Here is a 27,867-nt window from a genome sequence, read left to right on the forward strand (position 1 = left end):
ACATTGGGAGCTGCCTATAGACATTGGTCCATCTATAGCTCAGTATTGTCAACACTGACTGGCAGCAGCTGTCCAAGGTTTTGGGCAGGGCACATTCCCAGCCCTGCCTGGGGATAGCAGGGATTGAACCTGGGACCTTCTGCTTGCAAAGCATATGGGGCTGGCGAGCAGTGAAAGCAGAGGAGGCAGCCCCTAGCAAATACAAATGCATATTTACCCCTGTCATTTCTGTTAAAAACACCGCTCTCCCGCTTGACGAAGGAAAAGGCTCAAAAGCCAATTAAGCCTCAGATGAGAAATGAGACCTTAGACGTTTGCTGCCACTCACCCCATTCTGGGCACTCTCTGTGCTGCTGGCTTCATCCTCCTCCATCCCGTCACTGGAGTTTCCGCCTGGACTGGAGCCGCCTTCCAAAGAAAGGGCATCTTCTATGCTACATTGGGCTGGGGACCCCTCCTTGTCTGGTGACTGGCACTTGGGCATATCCTCCAGGCGATCCTTCTCCGATTTGGTTGAAAAGGGGCACAGCTCCGCTTGGCTCAGCACCCCCATGGCATCCGAGTTCTGGAGCACCATTGCTCAACAAGGCATGATATCTGCTGTGAGGATAAATGATAATTGTTATTTAGTCACCAGCGTCGTCTATTTCTTTACTGACTTGTGATTCTGTTTGGGAATTATTTCCCGTGGTTTCGTAGCAGGAAAGAGTCACGCTAAAAATAATCCCGCATGCGAAAAGCAAGGGAGAAACAGTTCCGTGTATATAAAAACAACAACTCATGCATGAAAACAATTTCAAATCCAATACAGGTACAGACAGGGATAAAGATCTCTGCTTGAAATGATCTTCAACAGGTGTCAGAAAGACCACAGAGGTGGTTTTTGCTTGATATATAACTGCCAAAGGATTGGTGTCACCAAGGGCTGCATTTAATGTAGAGCTAAGATGCGCTTTGCATGAGCAGAACGATTTCAACTGCAGGGCAGGGGCGGTGTTCCCCTCCAGGCACCCCATAAACCTGTCCTGAGTTTTTCCCCTAGCCCAAAGCCCAAAGTGGATTCGGCGACAGTGAGGGGGTGCCTTTTGTTGCAGTGTGGTTTTAGCTTGCTGTTGTTCATTCTTTTCTTTGTGTATTTTTTTTAAAAAAAGCATTATCTGTCATTTAGTACATTCTGGACCCCAAAGGTGTGGCACAAATATTTTAAGTCATGAATAGATAAAAACAGGTGTAATGCCCTGAACTTCTGAAACACACCCCATGAGTGCTAAGTATTTTTCCCCTCCCTGTCTTACGCAAAGGTAGAAGGCCAGCCCTGTTTATTGCAACTCATTACCATAAGTTGGGGCCAAGCCCTCAGGGACTTCATATGTCAACGTCAGCATCCCATAATGGACTCCCTGCAATTTACCCTTTTTAGGGGAAAGAAGAAGAAAAGCTTATCAGAAGCCTGGAAGAGGAAAGAAAAGGAAATTCCTATTGCACCAAAGGCCAAGGGAATCCCAACTGCTTCTCAGCCTGCTGTCGCCTTTCCTTTGCCTGAGATAATCTAGTGGCAGGGCTAGACACCATGTTACCTTGAATGCACCAATGCCAAATTGCCCCTAAGGGGCCCAGCATGCGCATGTGATGCCACATGTCACCTGTGACGTCCCATGCATCTCCAAATGCTGGGTAGACCAGTGCCACCTTCCGCTAAACTGTGCCAGTCCCTGCAGCATCAGGAGATGCTGTGCAAGCCGGTGTGACCTTGTGCCATGCCCACTGGTGCCCTTGGCACCTCGAGACACATTGCAGGCCAGTGCAGCCTTCTGCTGGCTGCAGGTAGGCCTGGCAGGGCCCAACACAGCTGTGAAAAAGCCGAGCGGGGCCTGGCAGGCTGTGGAATATTGAGGGGCCCTGACCCTTGCCCTTGCGCAGGGGCAACAGCTGGAGTTAGTGGTTCCTAACAGACATGTTATAATAAGAATAATAATTTTTATTTATACCCTGCCCATCTGGCTAACCTGCCACTCTGGGCAGGTCTCAATCGAGTGTTAAAAACAACACAGCATTAAATATTAAAAACCTCCCTAAACAGATGTCTTTTAATTCAGATGTCTTTTAATAATAGGATAGCTGCTTATTTCCTTGACATATGATGGGAGGGCGTTCCACAGCGTGGGCGCTGCTACTGAGAAGACCCTCTGTCTGGTTCCCTGTAACCTCACTTCTCACAATGAGAGAACCGGCAGAAGGCCCTTGGAGCTGGATCTCAGTGTCCAGGCTGAACGATGGGGGTGGAGACACTCCTTCAGGTATATGAGGCCATTTAGGGCTTTACAGGTCAGCACCAACACTTTGAATTGTGTTCAGAAACGTACTGGGAGCCAATACAGATCTCTCAGGACCGGTGTGATGTGGTCCCGGCAGCCACTCCTAGTCACCAGTCTACCTGCTGCATTCTGGATTAATTGCAGTTTCCGGGTCACCTTCAAAGGTGGCCCCATGTAGAGCGCATTACAGTAGTCTAAGCAGGAGATAACTAGAGCATGCACCACTTTGGTGAGACAGTCCACGGGCAGGTAGTGTCTCAGCCTGCGTACCAGATGGAGCTGGTAGACAGCTGCCCTGGACACAGAATTAACCTGCACCTCCATGGACAGCTGTGAGTCCAAAATGACTCCCAGGCTGCACACCTGGTCCTTCAAGGGCACAGTTACCCCATTCAGGACCAGGGAGTTCTCCACTCCCACCCGCCCCATCCGCCAAGAACAGTACTTCTGTCTTGTCAGGATTCAGCCTCAATCTGTTAGCCGCCCTCCATCCTCCAACCACCTCCAGGCACTCACACAGGACATTCACCACCTTCACTGGTTCTGATTTAAAAGAGAGATAGTGCTGGGTGTCATCTGCATACTGATGAACACCCAGCCCAAACCCCCCGATGATCTCTCCCAGCGGCTTCATATAGATATTAAAAAACATGGGGGAGAGGACGGAACCCTGAAGCACCCCACAAGTGAGAGCCCAGGGGTCTGAACACTCATCCCCCAACACCACTTTCTGGAAGCAGGGTCACTGAGGGACGTGGTTTGAGGAAAAGAGGTGTGGCCTAGATTGAGAGAGGCCATTGTGGGGGCCATAGAGAGAGTCCTGCAGGGCCACATTTGCACCCCAGACATGGGAAACCCTATCCTTGACGGGTATCTTGTGCTCACGCACTCAGGGCAGCACATTACACGCCACATCAGTGACAGGACTGGCTTAAGATATTTCATTGCCTGAGGCAGAAAATGCAATTATTTATTTTCGTTAGAGTCTATTAAATATTTCTAGATTTGCATCCATACATAAACATCAGCACGCACACTTTCCATGCAAATCTGCATCCTCTTTCGGCGTCTTCTTTGGTGACGCCTTTCCGATTTTTTGGTGACACATGAGCACCCGCCTTCATTAAAAAGGGTGGCTGGGAAAGTGTCACGGCTTCAGACCTCTCAGGAGCTGCTGCTGGCAGTCAGAGTAGTCAGCACTGGGCCAGACTGTCTGGCCTAGTCTGAAGCAGTTTCCTGTGTAATAGCAAAGGAACTAGAGTCTGGCTGCTGGATCAGGCCACAGGCCCATCTAGTCCAGCATTCTGTTCTCACAACAGCCAACCCACAAGAAACCCCCCAGCACAGCTGCATCTTCCTCCCTTGTGACGCCCAGCAATTGGCGTTCAAATGCCCAGTGCCACATTCAGTGGAGGTGGAGAGCATTTCCATTGCGGCTGGTAGTCATCCAATAGCTTTCTCCTCCATGAATTTGTCCGGTGCCCTTTGAAAGCCTTCCAAGCTGTGGAATGCGGAGGCAGAGACCCACCACTTCAGCAGCCCACTTATCTCTCCTAGTTCTCTCTCTCCCGGCTTGTTTCCCTCTTCGCTAAGAGACGCTTTCACATCGGACCAAAATAACAGCAAGGTCAGGTTTTTCCACAGAAGCGGGTAAGATGCCAATGAAAAGGAACTGAACACAGCCAGGAGGTCTGCTGAGGCAGCACAAGGGCTTGCCGACAGCCAGAGCGCGCCTTCAGAGACACTTCGTTTCTCATCGCTCCAGCTCACAAATGAAGGGCACTGTAGAAGAACATCTCCTTTGCATGCAGAAAATCCTGGGTTAAGTCCTCCTGGAGACCAGCAGTGGGGAAGGCAGGGAGGTCAACAGAAGATGGAGACAGGACCAATAAATAAGCAGAGCCAACTAATTGTAGATTGACCCCAACTCTCCTGCCTGCTGAGTTCTGCAAAAGCACACTGAGGTTAAAGAGGAAGAAGCTGACAGCCAGAGCCACCCCCTGGACTGGCTGTAAATAAGAAGGCAGGTGGATGAGGCAGAATGAGATGGATGAGGAAGAGCTCCTTTTGTCCTAATGGATGGGGCTCCCTTGCTACGCTACCTGAGGGAAACTTCTCCTATTTTTCAGGACGTTTGTTGCAAGGCCGGCTGCATATCCTGTGATCACACAGCAAACGAGTTCCATGGTCCTTAACAGCTACAGGTCTCTTCCCAGCCTTTGGAATGACACGTCTTTCTGCTTGCATTTGGTCAGAGAGGGCCTGAAAGCGGGATTTGAGCTGGAGTGTGGGAAATTGGGAATAATTTTGGGCCAGGCCTGCAGCCGTTCCACCCCACCCCCTCACCCCAAAAACCTGCTGCAGAGTTCATGATTGTGCTGTCTGTATTATTATTATTATTATTATTATTATTATTATTATTATTATTACTATTATTTTGTATTCATTGTAAATCACAGGGTGGTTCACAGCATGGAAATACAACATGAGAACACAAGATATATAATACATAATAAAACAAAAAGCCAGTAATCCCCGTCTCTCACAAACTAATTAAAAAAGAATGCCTGGTTGAAGAGAAACGTTTTTGCCCGGTGCCTAAACATATGCAATGAAGAAGCCTGCTGTTGATATTAAATGGGCACCACAACTTTGCTCAGGCATCTTAAAGTTTGTGATGTGGATTTTAATTTTATATTCTGAAAACAGGATTTCATCTGGAGCTCACTAGATCTCAGATCTGGCACCTCTCATGTGGGCACTACAGTGGTACCTCTACTTACAGTCACCTCTGGTTACGTCTCCTTCGGGATATGTACGCGGCAAACCCAGAAGTATTTTTCTGGGTTTTGTCATGCACGCAGGCACAGAAGCGATCCCTCCAGTTGCGGAAATCTCGGGATCCGAACAGAGCTCCGGAACGGATCCCATCTGCAACCAGAGGTACCACCATACTGCCATTCTAGGAGAACAAGGGGAAAGTTCATGGTGAGCTCCGGCACCTCTTTTTCTAGAAAAATAGCACAGGGATTTTAGCTGGGCAACACTGAGATTAAGGCGGAGGAGGCAGACAGGCAGAGCCAGGTGGGTGAGGGCTGGCAGAGGGCACTGTCTTAGCAGACTAGTCCATACATATGTAGCAAGTTGCTAACCCTTCCCAAACATGCCTCCTCCACGGCTTCTTTTATATGGTAAGAAAGGTAAATTGTTTTATGTAAGTTCTTCTGTCAGCAATCTTGCTCAGTGCCTCACCCACAATTAGGTGGGGCCCGCCTTATTAAGTCCTGTTTTTCCAGAAGGAAGAAGTGGAATCAAACAGAGAGGAAGGAGACTGGACTCGGCAGAAACTACATGAAAATGGGGCAGAAACTTGGAGTTGCGTCCAACATTAGTCATACTCAGAGAAGACCCATTGGAATCAATGGGCATGGCCAATTTAGCTCCAGTAATTTTTTTAGCAGCTGTGCTTAATTGGATACAATCCTGGGTGCCAGAAGCCCTCGCGTGGTGTTCACAGATTACAATCTGTTCACCTTGATACATAAATAGTTATTGCTATTAATAATAATAATAATAATTTATTTATAGTTTTCTAAACCATCATCTCAATATGATTTACATACGAGACAATTAAAAGTAGTTAGAAACACTGGTTTAGTTGAGATTCGTGCGTTGTAGAGGGTTGGGCTGGATGACCCTCGGGACCCCTTCAGTTCTACGATTCTATTAAATACATTTAAAACAAGACTACAGCCCTAACAAATGGGCAATCATGGTAAAGACCCATTTATCCAGCTGAGAAAGCCTTTCTTAGCAAAACTGTTTTTAATAGTTTCTGGAAAGTGCAGATAGCAGCCACCTGTTGTATCTCAGCAGGAACGCTGTACAGGGGAACATTGTTTATGAACGTAATCCATTCCGGAAGAACTTTAGACTTCTGAAACGTTTGAAAACCGAAGATCAAAGGGCTGCCTGCAAATTCAATTGGAAAAAAATGAGAAACACGCCTCGGAAGCCGTTCAACTTCCAAGGCACGTTCGAAAACGGAAGCATTCACTTTCGAGGTTTTGACGTTTGGCTTCTAAAATGTTTGACAGCCAAGACGTTTGAAAACCAAGGTCCCACTGTACCACAGAACGGGGCAGCCATAGTAAAAGCCCTGCTCTGAGTCACTTGTAGAGCGGCCTTGCAATTTCCAATTTGCAGTGTGTATAAGGCAGTCTTTCAAGCAACCTGGTCCTGAGCTGAATAGGAACTTGTATATCAGCTGAACTAGACACACTTGTACAGTTTTTCACATGTGTTCCTCCACATGCTCCTTCTTAGCTCATCTTTCTCCTCCCTCTCTTTCCTCAGTGGCAAGATACCACAACTCTAAAGCTGCAACAGCATCCTTTGCATGTGACTATGGCTCAGAAGCATCTTTGGCCAACTCTGATTCCATCTACATGCTGACAGAGCGTTTTGTTATGAAGGATTAAAATTGGCCCCATGTTGTTTGTATGCGTGGCAAAGGTATAAATCCCTCTGCTTAAGAAACAAGGGGAGGCGGTGTTTGTAGGTGAATGTTTAATCTGTGCTGATGGCTTGAGTATAATTATTCTTATGGGATATTGATTTATCCTTTTCTTCACCTCGCTTTTCCGAACAAAGGGCCCTCAAGGCAGCTTAGAAAGATAGCAACATCATACATACTGTAAACCCTTTTACAAAAGCACAGACACCAAAATGAAAACAAAGAACAGTTGGCAATGCAGACTATGTGCACGCCATACGTTCAAATTGCATTTAAGGCACATTTTCCCATCAAAGTAACCTGTGAAATGAAGTTTGTCAAGGGTGCTGGGAATTATACTTCTTTGAGCTGGAGCTACAGTTCCCAGGCTTCTTGGCGGAGGGGGAATGTGCTTTAAATGTGCAGCATTGTGCGCAGCCTCAGATAAGGTGGGTTGGCAACTAAACAGGAGGGGGAAAACCAGATTATCTTGCTCCTGAGGCTTGAGTGGCAGGCTGAATTGCAGAAAGTAGGCAAGGCTTTCACAGAATGAAGATTTAGCATTATCGTCTGCTAATGCCTGCAAATTAAGGCTGCAATCCTAACCCCAGTTACCTGGGAGTAATTCAGTTGGTCTTCTGAGTTTACAAACAATTGCAGCCTTACTGCCTCTAGGCTGTCTGAAGCAGCAAATGACTTGTGTACGGACAGTGCAGAGAAAATAAAAGTAATGAGGCGTCTGTCAGGACAGCAAAAATTACACATCAATAAATAAGGAATATTGTCAGGATTGTGCTGTACACTGCTGAAGAAGGCACAGGAGCAGGGCTAAATGGGAAATCTAGCAATTCTAAGTGTTCTGGTGCGAAAGAGCTTGTGCTAAGCTCTCAAAACCCAGAGGAGTAATAATAGTTTTTAAATATTTGTTTGTTCATAGTCCACAAGGTAATTGCCTTGCAGACTCTTTAAGGAGAGAAAAGGGGTCCATAGCAAACAGGGCGCTTATCCTGCTAGGTTTCTGCCTGACAAAGAAGAAGCCTAGAGCCAGGCTTTTGAATTTTGAATTATGGTGCTGGAGGAGACTCTTGAGAGTCCCATGGACTGCAAGAAGATCAAACCTCTCCATTCTGAAGGAAATCAGCCCACTGGAAGGACAGATCCTGAAGCTGAGGCTCCAGTACTTTGGCCACCTTATGAGAAGAGAAGACTCCCTGGAAAAGATCCTGATGTTGGGAAAGATGGAGGGCACAAGGAGAAGGGGATGACAGAGGACGAGATGGTTGGACAGTGTTCTCGAAGCTACCAGCATGAGTTTGACCAAACTGCGGGAGGCAGTGGAAGACAGAGTGCCTGGCGTGCTCTGGTCCATGGGGTCACGAAGAGTCAGACATGACTAAATGACTAAACAACAACAACAACAGAGCCAGACTCTCTCGGTCAGTGTTTCCCAAACTCGGGTCTCCAGCTGTTTTTGGACTACAATTCCCATTATCCATGACCACTGGTCTTGCTAACTAAGGATGGTGGGAGTTATAGTCCAAAAACAGCTGGAGACCCGAATTTGGGAAACACTACTGTAGGTGAATATCTCAAAATCTAGAAGGGTTCAAATAAAAAAAGAAAGAAATCGTAACAAATACTCTTAAAACACACACAAACACACAGTCTTTGTCATAACTGCAATAAAAACTGCTTCACTCTCCAACCCATTTTCCTTTCGTCACTTATCTTTCAGATGGCAAGCTTGTGAGCAGGCACCATGGTATTTTAAGCAGTCACATGCAACCCATTCTGGAAGGCTTTTAAAACTGAAGAGCAGGTTTAAAATATAATAATAATAATAATAATAATAATAATAATAATAATAATAATGCTCTAAATAAACAAACATAACCCAAAAGGGACCTTTAAAACCCGCTGGAAATTTGGCTCATTGCCTTCTCCTGGAGTCTTAAACGGCACCCCTTGGACTCCCTTAGCCCTTGGAAGAAGGAAAACCCACCATCCAACCTCCCAGTTTATTCTGCCAAACCCGCAGAGAACGAGTGTTATGTGTGCTTGCTTTTGCTTTGGCTGTTGCTCGACTGAAGACAGCTTGGTCAATTAATCATGCGTCTTGTTGAATGGGGTCCTCACTCATTAAATCTGCATGTATTTGCATATCAACTAACACAGCCGTCCGGATTTTCCTTTTTTAAACACTTCCCAGTTTACCAGCGGTGCATCCATCTATCTGTGTGTCACGGCACATCAAGCGTCAGAAAGGATTTCCTTCTGTGTAAGAGAGAAACTTGCCTGCAACGCATGGAATTGTGGAACTAAAAGGGACCTGTCTGTGGTCTTCCCATTGGCATCTAGCTGGTCACTGTGAGAATAGGCTGCTGGACTAAATGGGCCATTGACTTGATCCTGCAAACTCTTCTTATGTTCTTTTGTAGGTCCCACTAGGGAGATCCTAGCTGATTAAGAACATAATAGCCCTGGCTTGGGTGGCCAATGGTTCCTCTATCTAGCTTCCTGTGCTCACAGTGGCCACTCAGATGCCTGTAGCAAACCCTCAAGCAGGACTTGAGCACAACAGCATCTCTCCCCTCTTGTGGTTTCCAGCAGCTAGAAATTCAGAAGCACGACTGCCTTCGGTTGTGGAGGCATTGCACCGTCATTGTGGCTAGTAGCCACTGATAAGCCTTCTCCTCCATGAATCCGTCTAGTCTTCTTTCAAAGCCATCAGAGCGATTTCCATGTTTAACTGTGCACCATGTGCTTTCGTCATTGCAAGGCCCCCCCACTCCTGGGGAAAATGGGACATTGCTTTCTCCCACATGCCATCTCCAGCAACTGGCATTCAGTGCCATGTTGCCTTTGACAGCAGAGGTGGGTCAGAGCCAATGGCCGCATTCCTAGACCCTCCAAGCACCCCTATTTTCCAGGGACAGTCCCGGATTTACAGAAGCCATCCTGGTTTCTGTTTGATTCTGGAATGTCCCGCTTTTCCTTAGAATATCCCTGTTTTCATCAGAGAAAACCTGGAGGGTATGGAGTTATGAGACCATCCCAAGTCCAGGAGATAACGAACTATACAATCTTTAGAAGACAGCTGAAGGCAGCCCTGCTATAGGGAGGTTTTCCGATGTTTAATGTTTTACAGTGTTATGTTTTTATATATGTTGGAACCTGTCCAGAGTGGCTGGGGCAACCCAGTCAGATGAGCAGGGTATAAAATAATAAAGTTGTTGTTGTTGTTGAATAGGACGTCCCTATTTTCATCGGAGAAATGTTGGAGGCTGTGCATTCCCCTTGTAGGGGGCTGCATGTCAACTGTGGACAGGGCCAAAGCCAGTGGAGGCAGGGGTACCCCTTTTGCCACCCCTTCTCTCTCGCCCCTCCGCATCCAGTGAATGTCCAGGGGAAGGCCAGATTGCACTTGTCAGAGGTCTGAGCTGACCACTTGCAAATAAGCTTCCAAAATCAGACCGAGGGCCATATTAACATTTGGGCATGGGCTGCCCACGCCTGCCATAAACTAACAGTGGAGTACAACATAAGGGTTTGGCTGCACTGACCTGATTTTTGCTTTGCATTTAAAGTACATCCCCCCACCCCATTAAAGAATCCTGGAAACTGTAGTGTGTTGTAGGTGCTGGGAATTATAGCACTGCGGAGAGTACACTACGGCTCCCAGGACTCTCTGCCAAGTGCAGGAAGTGGTCAAGCGAATAGTGCAGGGGTCAGCAAACTTTTTCAGCAGGGGGCGGTCCACTGTCCCTCAGACCTTGTGGAGGGCCAGACTATATTTTGGGGGAGGGAAATGAACAAATTCCTATGCTTCACAAACAACCCAGAGATGCATTTTAAATAAAAGCACACATTCTACTCATGTAAAAACACACTGATTCCCGGACCATCTGCAGGCCAGATTTAGAAGGCGATTGGGCCGGATCCAGCCTTAGTTTGCCTACTCATGGTATAGTGTGTACACTGCACCAGACAAGCAGGAAAGATCCTATTCTGGTTCACGTCCGACCCCACTTCCTTATGGCGCAACACCGGTGACCTTTTCCCTGTACCTGGCACGCTCTTGATCTTCAACCCCTCTAAAATTAACCCCTCTGTGCACCACCCAAGTGATACAAACACACACCAGGTCCTAACGTTTCCAGGAAAAGCACTCCCACTCACTTCTAAAAACAATCCCTTTCCACAACCCATATTTTGAGACCCTTCTTGCGTACCATAGAACTGACGCGCTTAACCTCTGCACACACACACCCCAATTCCTATATGGAATCCCCCCCCCCATGGTGTTTGCAAATCCCACAAACAATCCGTGCACCAATGGAAAGTTTTGTCACAGTTCAAAAAGAAAGAACAAAGTTGGCTTCCACCAGCTCCCCACCATTTCAGATTCTTTCAGTCTGTCCTGAAAGTCATTTTAGCCTTCATTTGATAAGATTCCAGAAATTGGGGGGGGGGACTAGCCCCCTATTGCTTGCCCTTTCCTGCCCCTCTCCCCAAATTAAAACTTGACTGCAGGGGAGCAGGAAAAATGCTCCCCATTTGGAGAGAAAACAAACCCAGAAAAACGACAACAATAAGCACATTGCTCCCTATTCCTCCCCGGGGGTTTTGGGGAGCCACACAACCTTCCCCACTAATCCAAGGTCAACACTTCTTGACACTCACTTTCCTCTCGGCCTTGTCACTCCGGGGGTGTAGGGAGGGGGGATCTGTCCCAAAGCAAAACCTTCAGTTTCTTGGGGTGGAGGGCAGGGGGTGACCCCGGCGCCTGGGTCTTCAGTCAATCCCAGGAAAAGAGACCACAGATAAGTGAAAAACAAGCTTCCAAGTTTTAGGGCGCCTCCAGTCCAAGCAGATGCTGTCCCTTGTGATTCCAGATAGGGAAAAATGATGGTGACGAAGATGATGATGGGTGTCTCTCCCAGGTTGTCCTAATGTCCTTCCTGGTTCCCTGAGTGTCCCTCCCTTGCTCCGCCCCCATCCTGGATCGTTCCCTTGCCTATGTCACCCAGCTCCTGGCTTCCTTTCTGCACCACCCTGGCTCTTTGCTAACTCTAACAGCTAGCTGCTTGTCACTCACCTGGATTGACGGGGAGGCTTTCCCCCGATGCTCTCGGGCTATTGGACAGAGAGGACCCCCTCCGGTTTCAAGGCGCGCGCGGGCGCGCAGACCCCTCGTGCGCTGAGCTGCCGGAACGGCTTCTTCTGCTGACTTTCCGCTTGCAATGTCGAGCCTGCAAGCGGTTCTCCTCCTGCCTTCCTGGTGTTCAAACAAGTTTTACAACCCTGCTCGCTGGCTTTGGCTTTTGCTTTGGAAAAACAAAAGCTGTGACATCAGAGGCCGAAAGAAGCGGGGCGGTTGGGGGGAAGCACCCGGTCTGCAGGGAACCAGCTTTGAGATAGTGAAACCAGGAAAATCCCACGAGTGCAGAAGTCTGAAGCTTTCCCAGCTGAGAGCAGCTGCCCCTTTTATTATTACTAGTGTCAGTGGGGGGGGGGGGTTTATCTGGGAAAAATGGTGGGGGAACTCACCAGAAGTTAGTTAGTTAGTTAGTTAGTTTGCTTGTTTGTTTGTTTGTTTGTTTGTTGCGGGGGCACATACACCCCTTAGTAGCTAAGTGTAAGATGTGATTAATAAACTCAAGCAGACAATGATCTGGATTAGAAATGGCCACAACTTTATTGATTACAGATATAAGTGGATTTTTGGTTCAGGCATTGGGTTCCAGCCCAGAGACAAAAGTTAATTATTATTTAAATTTTAAAAGGTAAGGGAACTCAGTTCCCCTGAGTTCTGCTAAAAACAACAACAACCCCTGACTATTATTATTAACAGCAGCAGCAGAATTTTAATAAAATCTACTATTCTTTTGTTCTGTTGTAAATAAAAATATGCCCTTTTCCCTTATGGGGTATCCAAGAGCCCATATAGAGTCCTTACATAGGTTCCCTATTGGTAGGAGAAAATAACAGAGGCCAACCAGAGAATATTGAGAAGCAAAGCAGCTAGTAAGCTTGATCTTTATTGATCTGTTGCAACAGGGTGCTCCCCTCACACGCAGGAGAGGAAGAGGACCCAGAACAATGGCCTGCAAGGCCTTATAAAGACTATTGAAATTGCCACCCTGTAGATCAAGACCACCCCCAGAAACATTATGCATACATCACAGAAGGGGTGTAACCTAAGACCACCCCTCAGATACATACCACCTACATCACAGAAATTTAAATGTTTTTCTCTTGTCCTTGTTTATCTCCTGTCTGGCAGGTTACTTGATTGGATTTCCTGGGGAGCCTGGCCATTCTTTTGTAGTGGTAAAATACTTATTTCCTGGGCCAGGTCACAGGCTCACACCTTGTATCTTAAATGTGTCCTTAAGACAGGATTTGTGAGGAAAGAGACAATGGGGAGACTTTTCCATTTTGACAATGCAGAGAAACATTTGCTCAGTTTAGGAATCAAAATGGTTCCAGGTTGGCTTTCCTGTGCTGATCTATGTACATGTGGTTATGAACGTCGCCATATATCTAAAACCATAAAATTCCTATCACATTATCCCCCCTTTGGGGCTAGAATTTTTCTTAAAAATTTTTGCCCCACAAATAATAACATCGTATGTTGTAAATGGATGCCTTTGTATAAATATATCATATAAAAATAACATATGTTGCATTTTGTTACTAAATTACTTGTGGCATTCTAGCTCTTGGGAGAAACATTTTCTCAATAGTGGCTATGCTTTACATTTAGCAGGAAGGTCCACTACTGACTGAAAAATGCAGTTGGTGTTTTGTCCTTCACCATTTTTGTGTGTTTCTCAGGTGTCAAGCTAGCTCTTCTGTGGTCTCACACCGGCATAGTGCTACAGCAACACATCCTGTCTGTTGAATCCCCTCGGGGCTTTCATTTAACCATGTCGCCTGGCATTCACCATAGCTGCCACAGGTTTGCACATATCATGAGAGAGATGTCTTTGCCTTGGCCTTTCTATGGGATTTTATTTTATTGGCGTTGGTCTTGCACTCATGGGAAGTTGCTCACTTGCACTTAAAGGACCAAAAAGCTAATTGCAGCCTGGATACACTTGCCCAATTCAAACTGAGTCCAATTTGAATTTATCTTGCCCCATGGTTCTCAACTTATCAAAACAAACTGTTAAAAGAAAACCATTCTTAAAAAGGGCACTTGTCCAAATAAGTCAATTTAACTCTATAAGGGATCATTCCTGCTAAACCAAAGCATATCCACGTTCATGTATCTTAGAAGCTTCTCCTTGGTAAAATAAAAATTTGGTAGAGAAGAGTAAGCACACAATTTGGTTGTCCAATTGAGATGAAAAAAATGAGAGCAATTATGGGGAAAAAACCTTAAGATTCACTGTGTGCAATCTGGGGGAAAAACTATATGAAAATGATATGCAGATGTTAGCAAAATAAAATAAAATAAATAATGTGTTGGAGATATAAACAAAGTGAAGGAACCTGATTCCACGTATGGTGGACGTGTCCTCAAATAAATAAAATTTGAGACATGATCTACACCCATTTCCATTTGGCATTCCAATCAAAACATCCTAAATAATAATAAAGAGTGTTGCTTCAAAACTACCTGATAAAATATGGTTCCAAGAATAATACTTGGTTGTGGTTAGATTAATTTCACAGCTATACGGGAAATCCAAGATTAATAAATAAATACAGAACAATTTGCTACTTAAAGACAGTACTGAATCTGCAAGGGATACAGAGAAGTCATAGAAGGGATTCAAAATAGTTTTCTGGAATATTAAGAAAGTGACTGCAAAGAAAGGAAAAAAAGAGTAAAAACACAATTTCTTTCTGAGAACTTCGTGTATAAAAAAAAAAACAAATCAGACAAGCAAATGTGATCAGTTGACTTAATCTAAATATAGCCTGATCTATCGAAAAGCATGTAATATATGAGAATCCTCCATGAAAAAACTTGGGGTGTAAGGAATAAGACATTAAACATAAAAACAATTACACACAAAAATAGCCCCCCCCCTTTTGTGGAAATAACACACTGTCAGACACATTTCGACATTCCTACGTAATAACACATAATACAAAACAACTAAATATCAGTTGCATATCTTGAGTCAATTGTGATATTTTATGTATGTATCTTTTGAATCCTGAAGCAGTCTTGGGGTTCAAAAGTGAGAAGATGTCCTTGCAATTCAACTCCTCCCCCCTTTGTCAGCCCCACTCCTCCGTCAGTCTATATACTTTGAAAGAGATAGCTGTGGGCATTTTGAAAACTGTTGTTGCAGGTCTTGTGATGGCGAAGAACTGAGTTGAGGGGTTGTTGCTGCTTTTTCATCATTGCACATCTGTAGAAGTGATATCCTGTAAGGGGGCAGGGTTTTGGGGGGACTTAAAAGACAAAAGGAAGGATCAAAAGCCCCCTCCCCAAGTAAATCTCCTTTATTAGCTGCAAATAATAAAATCTTAGCATGTTAAGCATTTTACTCAATTTAATATTATTATCACATTTTCATATAATTACTGTTATTATCTGCTAAGTTTGTTTGTTTTCCTTCACTTAGTTTTTGTTGTTGTTTTTTTCATGTTATTAAATAAAAATTACTCCACATGTATAGAAAGAGAACTGTAAAAAATACAACAAAGGTTAAAAAATAAAAAAGAAAGCAAAAAAATTAGATTACCAGTCAGATGAAAACAGATTTTGACCCAAAGACATCAGATTTAGAAAAGAATTATTATTAAATAATACAAAGATATTATCAAAACCACAGATTACTACTGGACTGAAAAAATGGGAAAACAATGGGGAAAATAACTTAAAATTCACCATGTGCTATCTGATAAAAGAACTTCATGAAACTGACTTTCAACATGTGATGAACATGCCCCAAAGTAAAACACACACACACACACACAAAATGACCTATGAGGAACCAAAAATAAATAAATGCTAAGACACACAATTTTTAAAGAAACCTGAAGTAACCTGAAGTAATCTGTTTTTGGCATTCTAACAACCCAATGAAAAACTGATTAATAAATGAAAAACAGATTATTTGTAACCTAAAAAAGTGTCAAAGCCACAAAGAGATAGAGGGAAATAAACTAATATAGCAGGGATTCAGACTTGTTTTGCTGAACAGAAAGAAAGTGACTGTTTGGCTTTAAGGGAAGAAAGACGAAAAGAAATACAAATGCAATTACTTTTTATAGAGTATTTAAATCACTGTTTGCATCCCCTCATTATCATTTGTGCTGTGGGAGAAAAGAAGGGACAAACACTTTGTTAATGGGGTTCACATATCCTGTTAAAAGGGAAAATTATTTCATGTGAGAAGTCAGTCAGGAAATGCTGTTCCTAAAATGCATAGGCATACACACACACACAAAAAAAACTGTTATAAAATTTAAATCCCATTGGGGTGGCAAACTACTCAAGAGATGAACTCACAGTGGGAGTGCTTTGATATTTACCTGTGAAAAGAATTTGGCATGTTAGATTTGAAACTTGACAACCTCTTGATTAAGTAGCCCTTGGAGCAAAAGACACATTAAGGGTGATTTCCCTCAATGGTTCCAAGTTTTACATAAGGAAATTTGGATAGGTTTCTCCCTGCAAGCACAAGCTCTGCAACCTCCTCTCCCCCCTTCTTTCCCCCCTCCTTCCTCTCTCTCTCTCTCTCTCTCTCTCTCTCTCACTCTCTCTCTCTCTCTCTCAGCTGATCTAGCCTCTGTGCATGTGCAGAGTTCATGTCTCAGCAAACCTTATATACTATTGAAAATGTTGAATCCTTTGGCTAAATTACCATTTGAATAAGGGAAGGGAAGGGTATGGAGTAGATTTTAAAAATAGGGTTAGATTTTTAAAACAAAAAAAGAGAAACTCAGCAATTCAAGTATTCACCAAAGCTAGCAATTGCAGCCCAAACAAAGGGACTCCTTCCTTTATGTACAGGAAAGGGCTAATATTCCTCTGGCCATTCGCGGAACAATCTGCCACGCCCTTAAAACATCACGGCTTTTACCTCTCACCTTTTTTTAAAAAAACCAAAGAGCAAATCTGGGCTAAATTTCAACACATCAGCCACAAATTTGTTGAAAGGGAAAGTTGAAAGGGACCTGGGGTCATCTAGTCCAACCCTAAAATACAGGGTTCATAGCAAGATTTGTACTACCAGAAACACACACATACTTATGTACACAGACACAACTGGGGAAGAGACCACAAGCCATGCGCCTATCATGTACTAAGGAAGAGGAAAATAAAAGTACCCAACTTTATACAGCACCCTTTTAGCAGATCTTGAGATTAGTTTGAGTTTACTTCCTTAGACGTGCAAGTTCCTTGACAAATGATCTTTAAAGATTGAAGTGAACATTTTTTCCTAAGATAGGGAGAGGATCTCTTATAAAGCATAGTTAAAACAGCCATAGATTTGATTTTAAAAGGAATACACAAGTGAACAATTTTTCCTGAATTTGCAGAGGAATAGTAAACCTAATCTATGCCCCCCCCTTCTGCAGTTTCCTTTAAAGGAAGCTTACTCGGGAGTAAATTTACCTGGCACAGAAGTAAGAAGAAAAAAAAACCTGAAAGAGACAGAATGAAACAAAGGGGCATTTTTTAAGAAAAGAGGCCAGGAAGTCTTATAGAGATTGATATCAGGAGCCTTACAATAACTCTTCTGTCCAACCAAATCAAAGTTAAAACTGGACTCAGATATTTTTCTTAGAAGGAAGACCATACTTTCATAGGCATATGCTTAATGAAGTACATACAAGGAGGAAGACTCTTTTGAGCCTCTCTCAAATAACAAACATTTACGGTATTTTTATATATATATATATAAAACATAACAAATAACAAACACTTCATTCTCATTTTTGTCTTGTTTAAGATTGATAAGGCCCAACATGGCTTTCTTACGATTTAAAATTTTGGAGCAAGCTTGCATTTTTATTTTAGATGGCACATTTAAGATAAGCAGCTGCTGGATGTTACCTAAGTACAATTTAAACACAGGAAAAATGTTTCTTAAACACAAATTGAAGGGGACTGTCAGAGTCCAGGCCAGAAATAAGCACCAACTGGGCTTCTTTCCCATCAGGAGTCTGCAGGTTCATTTCTTTTGATTGAGGTGCACCCATTTTAAGAATTTTAATAGCGCTAGCTTTTACTTTTATACTGCAGCCGGGGTTTTATCCCCACTTTTCAGGAAACACAATAAATAACCCACAGTAGACTCAATTTGGACAACTCCGAGAATTAGTACTGTGACACACCGCCGTTCGTCTGGCCTGACTTACTAGGCTGGTACAGCTGTTGGCCTTTCCTGGCTACTAAGCTAACAGTGCGGTCAGCAATCTCAAACCCCCCCCTTTGGTCATTTCTCAGCCAGGGAGCCCACAGCAACCTCCTGCCTCTTACAATCTAACCTGAGAGTTTCCTACTGGACGCTTGCGTAGCGCACTGCCAGATTGGGACTCAGAAATGACAAAGAAGGAAAGGAATCAGGTGCCCTTGCTTTCTCTGCTCACAGGTCATCTCTAACAAAGATCGCCATGGCAGAGGTGCGGCTGCACCTGGGAGTTATAGTTTTTCAGTACAGAAGAAAAAGCACGACCTTTTTTCTGGGCAAAACTCCGAAGGAATAGGTCAGCATATAGACTGTAGAAGGGAAATGAAAGAAGTCACACACAACTTTTGCCTGGGCATACTCCGAAGGGCTAGGGCTGGTGTTGAGATCAAAGGGGACAGAAAGGAGGAGAAGGCAATTTTTAGATGAGGAAAAAAGTAGAAATTTTAGATTTGAAGGAAAAAGGAAAAATTAAAGAATTTTGGTTGCTGTGGTTTAGAGAACCCAACCCACTACCCGTGTTTCCTACTTAATACTCACTTCCGCATGCGCTGTTCCTGGTGATCCCACGTTCTCTTGACTGGTTGTTTAAGGCCGGCCTGATCAAGCGTTGCTTCCTCTGGTTAGCCCCGCTGAACCTCCAGTTATTTCCAGACCCTGGGATCGATGGAAGACTGGTTATTCCTCCTGGCAAACTGCCTGGTGCGCGCTGGATAACCAGTCTTTCCTCGCTTCCAGAATCCGGGTAACCAAAAGTCCCTTCGTGCGTGGTCGCCATCTGTTGTAAATAAAAATATGCCCTTTTCCCTTATGGGGTATCCAAGAGCCCATATAGAGTCCTTACATAGGTTCCCTATTGGTAGGAGAAAATAACAGAGGCCAACCAGAGAATATTGAGAAGCAAAGCAGCTAGTAAGCTTGATCTTTATTGATCTGTTGCAACAGGGTGCTCCCCTCACACGCAGGAGAGGAAGAGGACCCAGAACAATGGCCTGCAAGGCCTTATAAAGACTATTGAAATTGCCACCCTGTAGATCAAGACCACCCCCAGAAACATTATGCATACATCACAGAAGGGGTGTAACCTAAGACCACCCCTCAGATACATACCACCTACATCACAGAAATTTAAATGTTGTTTTTCTCTTGTCCTTGTTTATCTCCTGTCTGGCAGGTTACTTGATTGGATTTCCTGGGGAGCCTGGCCATTCTTTTGTAGTGGTAAAATACTTATTTCCTGGGCCAGGTCACAGGCTCACACCTTGTATCTTAAATGTGTCCTTAAGACAGGATTTGTGAGGAAAGAGACAATGGGGAGACTTTTCCATTTTGACAATGCAGAGAAACATTTGCTCAGTTTAGGAATCAAAATGGTTCCAGGTTGGCTTTCCTGTGCTGATCTATGTACATGTGGTTATGAACGTCGCCATATATCTAAAACCATAAAATTCCTATCACATTATCTTCCCAGCTGTGCCAAAACCCTTTTATTTCTTGGTTGTTTTCTTTTTATATATATGATCGGTTTTTAATTAAAAGTTTCAGAATACAATAAAAGCAAAACAGAGAGTAAGAATTGGAAAGAAAGAGCATGGAAAAGAAAAATAATAATAAGAAGAAAAGTAAAATACAAAACCCTCTGTGAAGATTGTATCTGTACTCTTCATCCACACAAAGGGAGGCAGGCCATCCCAGCTCACATCTGGGCACTTCCCCCCTCTTACCACAGCCTCCCACCCTGGAAGATTCTCTCTGCGCTGCTTCTCACATTCTATGATTCTATAACTTGTTTGGCAGGCAGACATTCAGCAGGCGAAGCTTCTCTTGTAGTGCAGGTGGAACATGTCATTGGTATGTCCAAGCCTCGCAGGTTTATCTCCAGGATCTCCAGCACAAAGATTTAGCAGCAGCTGTCCGTTAATAAACTGCTTGGCAGGAAGACGTTCAACAGGTTAAGCGGGTTTGTTTTGTTTTTGCAGGAAGAGACTGTAGTTCAGTGGCAGTGCGAGTCTTTTGTATGCCCAGGTCTCCCAAATTCAATCCCTGGCATTTCCAGTTTAAAGATCATTACTTCATAGAGTTGAGGGTTAGATTGCAGGGACAGATGATGTAATGCACTCTGGACGTTGATGGACTCCCAACTCCCATCAGCCCCAGCCAGGATGGTCAATGATCAGGGTGACGGGAGTCGTAATCCACCAACAAAAGTCTGGAGGGCACCAGGTTGGCTATCCCTGCCGGGAGACTTCCCAGCAGTCTGCTAGGGAGAGAGAGACCAACAGTCTGCCTGACGCTATAGCAGCTTCGTAAGTTAAAAACTTCTGGAGTACCTCTCAGTCTTGCCGTTCCCTTTGCTCCATGGTGGTTAATTTCTTAATGAGACAGATACCAATTATGCCGGGGCAGAAGGTGGTTTGAAAGCAACACCCTCTCATTTACTCACCTGTCCCTCCCCTTCAGATTGCTGCTGGCAGTTTTGCACAGTGATGCACAGAGGAAAGGCACTCTGTCTGTGCTCAGAGACACATTTTCAGTCATGATGTCTTACTGATCATTTACACTCATGAAAGCCTGCTTTGGTGTGATGCCAGCACAGTCCTTAAAATACACAACAACTCATAACCAGCGTAGTGTAGCAGACTGAGTGTTTCGACTAGGACCTGGGAGACCAGGGTTCAAATTCCAGCTCAGACATGAAACTCACTGGGTGACCATGGCCCAGGCACTTTTGCCTCTCGGCTTAACCTGCTCCACAGGGTTGCGGGGAGGATAAAAGCAAGTGTTGTGGGGGAGGAGGGGAAAGGAGAATGTTAGCCGCTTTGAGACTCCTTTGGGTAGTGATAAAGCAGGATATCAAATCCAAACTCTTCTTCTTCTTCTTTTCAGCTAGAACTCGCCAGAACTCGGTTCCAGCACCTCTCAGGTAGGTGCTATTGCCATTCTAACAGAACAAAGAAAGTGTTCATAGTGAGTTCTGGCATCCCTTTTCCTAGAAAAATAGCACCAGAACAAAGTCTGTCATCTTGAGCTCCACGGAGGAAAGGCAGGGATGCAAATGTAATATACAAGCAAGCAAACATTTTGGAATGGCAGTGTGGTTAGAGTGGTTAGAGTGTGACCTTGAGCCAGTCACAGTGTCTCAGCCTAACCTTCCTCATTGGGCTGTTGCAAGGACATAGCAGGAGGAGAGAGCTTTGTTCACCAGCTTGAGCTCCTTGGAGGAAAGGTGGCATATAAATGCATTAATAAAAAGAAAATTAAAAATTCATCCTGATTTCCCTGCAATGTGATTAGGCAATGTTGTCTATTTAATGAGCTGGTTTGTTTGCAAATTGCAGAACCACACATGGCCCGTCTAATTCAGCCAGTTCCCTGTGAGAAACCTGTAAACAGGACTTGAACACAAGAGCACTCTTCCCCCTCTGTGGTTCCTGGCAGCTAGTATTCAGAAGCATTGCAGCCTTCCACTGTTTGAAAACCTTGCCTGGACTCTACTACTTCAGACTAGATCATATGGCGGGGGAGTGGCATGTTGGAATTGCTCATCCATGGGGTGGAGGGCAGAAAACATACGTAGAAAACTTGCGTGCTGTCAGGCTTTTCCTTGACATTTTGTTTTTCCAGCTGGACAAGTTTTTTTGTTTAAAGTGAGAATAATGATTTTTAAAATGAGGGAGTATTCAAACATGCAACTCCCCACCCCGCAAAGTAGTACAGTCCAGGAAGTGCTGAACCACTTGATTCTGTTGATGTCAGAATTGGTAGCCTATTGGCTGAGTCTTGCAGCCTGTGGGAAATCGAGTTGATAAACCTCAGAGCCATAAATGTCTGTCAGTTTCCTGAAGTGGGTTTTGCGTGTGTGTACATTTTCAAGCTGTCTTTCTTTCATTATATAACTCTTCTGCCAGAAGCTCTATAGGCTGAAATAATATTTGTTCTTAGGCTTGGCACTTGGAAAGATTGACATGCAGGGATGGGAAATCTGCCGTCCTCCATACATTTGCTGGACTACAGCTCCCATCATCCCTGGCCATTGGCCATGCTGCCTGGGGGCTGATGGGAATTGGAGTCCAGCAGCAGCTGCAGGGTCACAGGTTCCCCACCTCTATTCTCAGGGAGAGGGCAGGGAGCAGAGTTTATTGGCACCCAGCATTTAAAGCGCTATGTTCCACTTAAAACAGTCATGGGTTTACCTCAAAGAATTCTGGGAGCTGTCATTTGTTAAGAGTGCTGAGACTTCTTGTAGCTCTGTAAGGCTCCTATTCCCCTTGCAGAGCTACAATTCCCAGAGTCCTTTAACAATGCATCCCTCTTTACAGGAAATCTGCGAACTGTAGCTCTGTCTGGGGAGTAGGGACCTTTAGAGCAAATCTGTGGACAGTGATGCAGGTCGCTTAGTGGTAGAGTGCATGTTTTTGCATACAGAAGGTCCCATGTTCGATCCCTGGCATCTCCAGTTAGATGGATTCAGTAAAAACAGGGAACAGAGGCACTGTGGCTCTCCAGATCTTAGAATCAGAATTGCAGAATTGGAAGGGACCCCAAGGGTCATCGAGATTCTAGCCCAACTCCCTGCAATGCAGGAATCTCAGCTAAAGCATCCATGACAGATGGCCATCCAACCTCTGCTTAAAAACCTCTGAAATATACTCAGAGTCCTGTAGTGATTTCATGCTCTTTATTGCAGCTTGTAAAACAGTGATTGAATTGCCCTCCAAACTTCAGGCTTTTATATACATTATTTACATAATGAGTCCCGTCTGATTGGCTGATTCTGCTTCCCTCCTGGAGCCTGATTCGTCTTTTCCTGCAAGCCAATCAGTTGTTGCATTCTAGGATGCTACTTGCCTATTGTTCTAGGATCCAAGCTTAGTACATAACAGCCTCCAAGGAAGGAGAGTCCACCACCTCCCGAGGGAGACTGTTCCATTGCCGAACAGCTCTTACCTGTTAGATCTTGTTGGACTGCAACTCTCACCATCCCTTACTATTGGTCATGCACGCTGAGGCTGATGGGAATTGGGAGTCCAGAGACACCTGCAGAGTCACAGGTTCCCCAACCGTGTGGTACAAGCAGGTGATGAGAAAGACCTCTATTGAAGAGTCACTGCCTATCAGTGTATTAGGCAGTCCTGGACCAGATGAACAAGTCATCTGACTTAGTGCTTCCTGTGTTCTTTGCAGACTCATTGGGATGATATCAGAGTCTTGTTTGTTGTCCTTTCATGTTCGGTTATCTTTGTTCTCACAGCACGGCCCACGGCTAAAACCATAACACTGTCTGGTCAGGAAAACGGATCTGGGGCCTAAGGGTCTTCGCACCATTTTGGCTCCAATGTCAATAAAAGCAGGTATTCTGCTGATACAGATAGATCGCCCTGTGGGACACACACAAACACACACAAACACACACACACAGAGGGAGAGCACTCCGCCCTGTCTGCCTCCAACCCAGAAATAATACCTGAACAAAAACAGCCACTCCCCTCTGTCACAACAATGCATTGCACCTCTCGAGAAGCACGGTGTCTTTGCAGACAGAGAAATCCTTCTGGCAGAGATGGAATGCTGGGTGGCACTCCCAGCAGTCAGGCAAACAGGAACTGTCACAGCACCCGTGAATAGCTCTAGGTCCCTGTGTTGTTTTGGGGAGCATGTTGGTGCTTGCAAACTGTGCTGCGGGGAACCCTAGAGAGGTTCCTTACAGTTTTATCTGAGCGTTCCAAGGTGGGACATGGCAAACAAGCTTCTCTGGAAAAGCATTGACATGCCCCCCCAACACCCACCCTATTAGCCAGCATAACGTAGAGGTTAGGGCATCAAGCTAGGAAGGAAGAGGTGTGAGAAACAGCAAGCCAGCCCATGCAAATTGTTTAATGGAGGGAGGTGAGGCGCTTCACACAGCAGTTTAGCAAACCGCTCTGTCAAGTGTCTCCTCCTTTAAAAGGGGCAGGGCTAGAGATGAAAGGGGAGGGGCTTGGGGAAAGTTGTGGGGAGAAAGGCAAGGGGTAGGTGGGGTGTAAAGGGGGGTAAGTGAGGCAGACAGCAATAGGGTAAATGCAGTTATCGAGCAGGAGTAGCAGCCCCAAGTTATTAAAAAGAAATATGATGGGTTGTTTGCATTTTTTAACGCTTTTTCTGCTTGTGTGTTGTAGCGTTTCTGTACTGACTCTTCCCTCAGTGGTTTCTTAAGCTCTTCATTGCCCACTCCTCCAAAAATTTCTGGCTGTAATACAGTGGTACCTCATGTTACATACGCTTCAGGTTACAGACTCCGCTAACCCAGAAATAGTGCTTCAGGTTAAGAACTTTGCTTCAGGATGAGAACAGAAATCATGCTCTGGCGGCACGGCGGCAGCAGGTGGCCCCATTAGCTAAAGTAGTGCTTCAGGTTAAGAACAGTTTCAGGTTAAGAACGGACCTCCGGAATGAATTAAGTACTTAACCCGAGGTATCACTGTAATAATAATAATAATAATTTCTTTCTTTCTTATACCGCACCCATCTGGCTGGGTTTCCCCAGCCACTCTGCGTGGCTCCCAACAGAACTAATGAAAAAACATCAGCCATTAAAAACTTCCCTGAACAGGGCTGCCTTCAGATGTCTTCTAAAAGTCAGATAGTTGTTTGTTTCCTTGACATCTGATGGGAGGGTGTTCCACAGGGCGGGTACCACTGTCGATAAGGCCCTCTGCCTAGATCCCTGTAACCTCAATTCTCACAGTGAGGGAACCGCCCGAAGGACCTCAGAGTTGGACCTCAATGTCTGGGCTGAATGATGGGGGTGGAGACGCTCCTTCAGGTATACAGCCCCGTTTAGGGCTTTAAAGGTCAGCACCAACACTTTGAATTGTGCTTGGAAATGTAACGGGAGCCAATGTAGGTCTCTCAGGACCGGTGTTATATGGTCTCGGCGACCACTCCCAGTCACCAGTCTAGCTGCCACATTCTGGATTAATTGCAGTTTCTGGGTCACTTTCAAAGGTAGCCCCACACAGAGAGCATTGCAGTAAGCGTGCGGGCGAACAGGATCAGCCAGGAGATGAAAACAAGTGCTCAAAATGACAACAGGTACATGCAGGCGGAGACTTGCTTCCTTTTCCTCTCCATCCCACCCAAAAGCCTCACTGTGGGTTATCTCAACTCCACCATTTCCTGTCTCCTTGGAATATTTTGTCAGGAAGTTTGAATTTTAATTCGCCGCTTGGGCTGACCCCCAAAGAGCGGATCAGCCCAGACATTCCCTGCCCTTCTAAACTAACTCTGTCCCTAGCCATGGTGCATCACAGTCAGTGTTTCTCAAACTACACTTCCTTGGGTCATCCCTGTGGTCCCTCCTTACCCGGGAAGTCCCAGGATGTAATAATTCCATCTGAAGATGGTGAGAGCAGTTTGACAATGGGACTCATTAGCTACAGGGCTGATGGGCTCTCCCTTGCTGGAAGCCTACAGACACAGGGAGGGCAGCCATCTGTTGTGGGTTCCCTAGCTCAGGATCTCATACATCGAGCATGGAAATTGGACCAGAGAGTCTACAAGATCTCCTCCAAGCCCGTGACTCTGTGATTCATGTAACATTGGCAGCTGCATTTATTAATAATATCAATATTTTATTAAGAGAGTTTCAGTTTTAGAAAATAAAGTGGCGAAAGAAAAAAAGAAAAAGAGGGAGAAGAAAAGTGAAAAAAAAGAAATATACAATATGAAGCAATAACTATAATCAGTTGCATTTCCATAGAGAATTATATAGATAGATGAATAATATTACTGTCCTAATACACATATGATTATTAATAATCTAGTATATTCTGTATAAACTCATTCTAAATGTCAATATATTTATCCGGAAAAGCCTATAAGCGGGCTGCATGGATGTTACTGACCCAGAGATGCAAAGTCCCTACCAAATATACCAGAGATAAAATCCCTACTAGAGAAGAATGACAGATGAAACTAATGGACTATGCTGAAATGGCTAAAATGACCGGAAGAGTTAGAAATCAGGAAGACCAAAATTTTAATAAGGAATGAGGAAAATTTATGACTTATCTTAAATATCATTGTAAATGGCTAAAATCGTTAGTAGGATTGGAATCTCACTTGTAGTTTAAGGTTGAATTCAGGACATAATGGAAGAGGCAAAGGATTTGGAGGAGGAAATGTTTAATAATAGGACCCACAAAGGGGAGGATGGAAGTCCAGGAGATTCCTTGGAATCTTGTTTTTATGATTTACGTTTGATATACCTCTGTAAAATTTCAATTTGAAAAACCAAATAAATAAATTTTCAGAAAAGTCTATAAGTCTATAAGCGATCCATTTACATGGTACAGGTGTTGTCATGCCGTCAGTTCATTGATTAAGGGGGATCAAATATTTATTCTTCCAATTCATCAATACCAGTCTTTTGGCCACAGTTTGGGCATGTCTTATACTGAGTCAGGCCATTGGGTCCATCTAGTGATGCCTACACTGACTGGCAGCAACTCTCCAGGGTTCTAGGCTGGGACTCTCTCCCAGTCCTGCTTCCAAGATGCCATCGGGGATTGAGCCCAGGATCTCTGAATGCAAAGCAGATGCCTTTCTGCTGAGCGACGGCCCTTTCCCAATTCATGGAAGTCCTGGAGGTGACACGGCAATCAGGGTCGTGACCCTGCTGCTCCTGTTCAACCATCCCAGTGGCAATGTGACTCACAGTCTGCAGAGCCCTGAACCGCCCTTTGACTGAATGTTTGTGAGCCGATTGCCAATACGATACCCAGCAATGCTTTCAAATGCTTACCGCACCCCAGAAAGTTCACCGAGGGCATGATGGTGACATCTGTCTCCTGCTATCTCTCTCCACAAAGCATGAGAAAGAGGAAAATGTCTGGTCTTCTATGGTATACTACCTCTGAACATGGAAGCTCCATTCCTAGCTGAAATATACTCAGAGTCAAGAGTGGATTTCATGCTCTTTATTCAGCTCATAGTGGTGGTGAGGAATGGAAGTTCACCCACAATATCTGCTTTATATACATTATTTACACAATGGGCTGCACGTAATTGGCTAATTCTGAGATTCTCCTGTAGGCCAATCAGGTTGTGGATTCACTTCCACCTGGAGCTGGATTGGGTGGCTCCTGAGGACCAATCATACTGCTGCATTGTTCTAGGACCAATCAGACTGCTGCATTCTGAATCCTATTGTTCTAGGACCAATCAGACTGATGCATTTTGGATCCTATTGTTCTAGGACCAATCAGACTGCTGCATTTTGGATCCTATTCAATTCAGTACGTAACACTAGCCATCACAGTAAAAGGACTGCGGATTTCTCTAACCTGGGGGTAGAGGAACTCCAGACTATAAACTAGCCATGATGAACATGTTCCACAGTGTCAGAAGTATTATGCCTCGCCATACCAGTTGCAGAGAATCACTGATGGGCAGAGTGCTGTTGCTCTCAAGTCCAGCCTGCAGGCTTCCCACAGGCACCTGGTTGGCCAAGGTGAGAACCCAGGTGGGTCATTGGCCTGATCCAGCAAGTCCGTCTTATGTTCTTACGTTGTTGGACTTCATCAGCTGCAGGCAGCATAACTATTCCTTTAAAGCAGTAGCATGCTTTTTCAAACAGTCATGGCTTCCCCCAAAGAACCCTGGGTTGATGTACAGACCCTCCAAGTGACTCTAT

General features: G+C 44.7%; 2 protein-coding genes across 9 annotated transcripts in view; both read right to left on the reverse strand.

The window, feature by feature from the left end:
• Positions 1 to 12,113, reverse strand: part of PHLDB3 (pleckstrin homology like domain family B member 3) — a 37,191-nt gene extending 25,078 nt beyond the window's left edge. For 2 of the 8 annotated variants that reach the window (XM_083753877.1, XM_083753875.1), the window contains exons 1-2: positions 11,494 to 11,776; positions 329 to 600 (exon numbers count right to left, since the gene is read on the reverse strand). In XM_083753877.1, coding sequence (XP_083610003.1) covers positions 329 to 577 — 249 coding nt within the window. In that variant the 5' untranslated portion in view covers positions 578 to 600; positions 11,494 to 11,776. Of the gene's footprint in view, positions 1 to 328; positions 601 to 11,493; positions 11,781 to 11,908 lie in introns of those variants that run through there. The other 6 variants (XM_083753872.1, XM_083753874.1, XM_083753876.1 and 3 more) reach the window with 6 other exon arrangements.
• The window catches only part of LOC310851730 (phospholipase A2 inhibitor 25 kDa subunit-like), a 1,159,037-nt gene that overhangs the window by 532,631 nt on the left and 598,539 nt on the right, over positions 1 to 27,867 (reverse strand). The window lies entirely within an intron of this gene.

The sequence above is a fragment of the Podarcis gaigeae genome (assembly GCF_964106915.1).
Source record: "Podarcis gaigeae genome assembly, chromosome: 8".
In the NCBI taxonomy this organism is placed as follows: Eukaryota; Metazoa; Chordata; class Lepidosauria; order Squamata; family Lacertidae; genus Podarcis; species Podarcis gaigeae.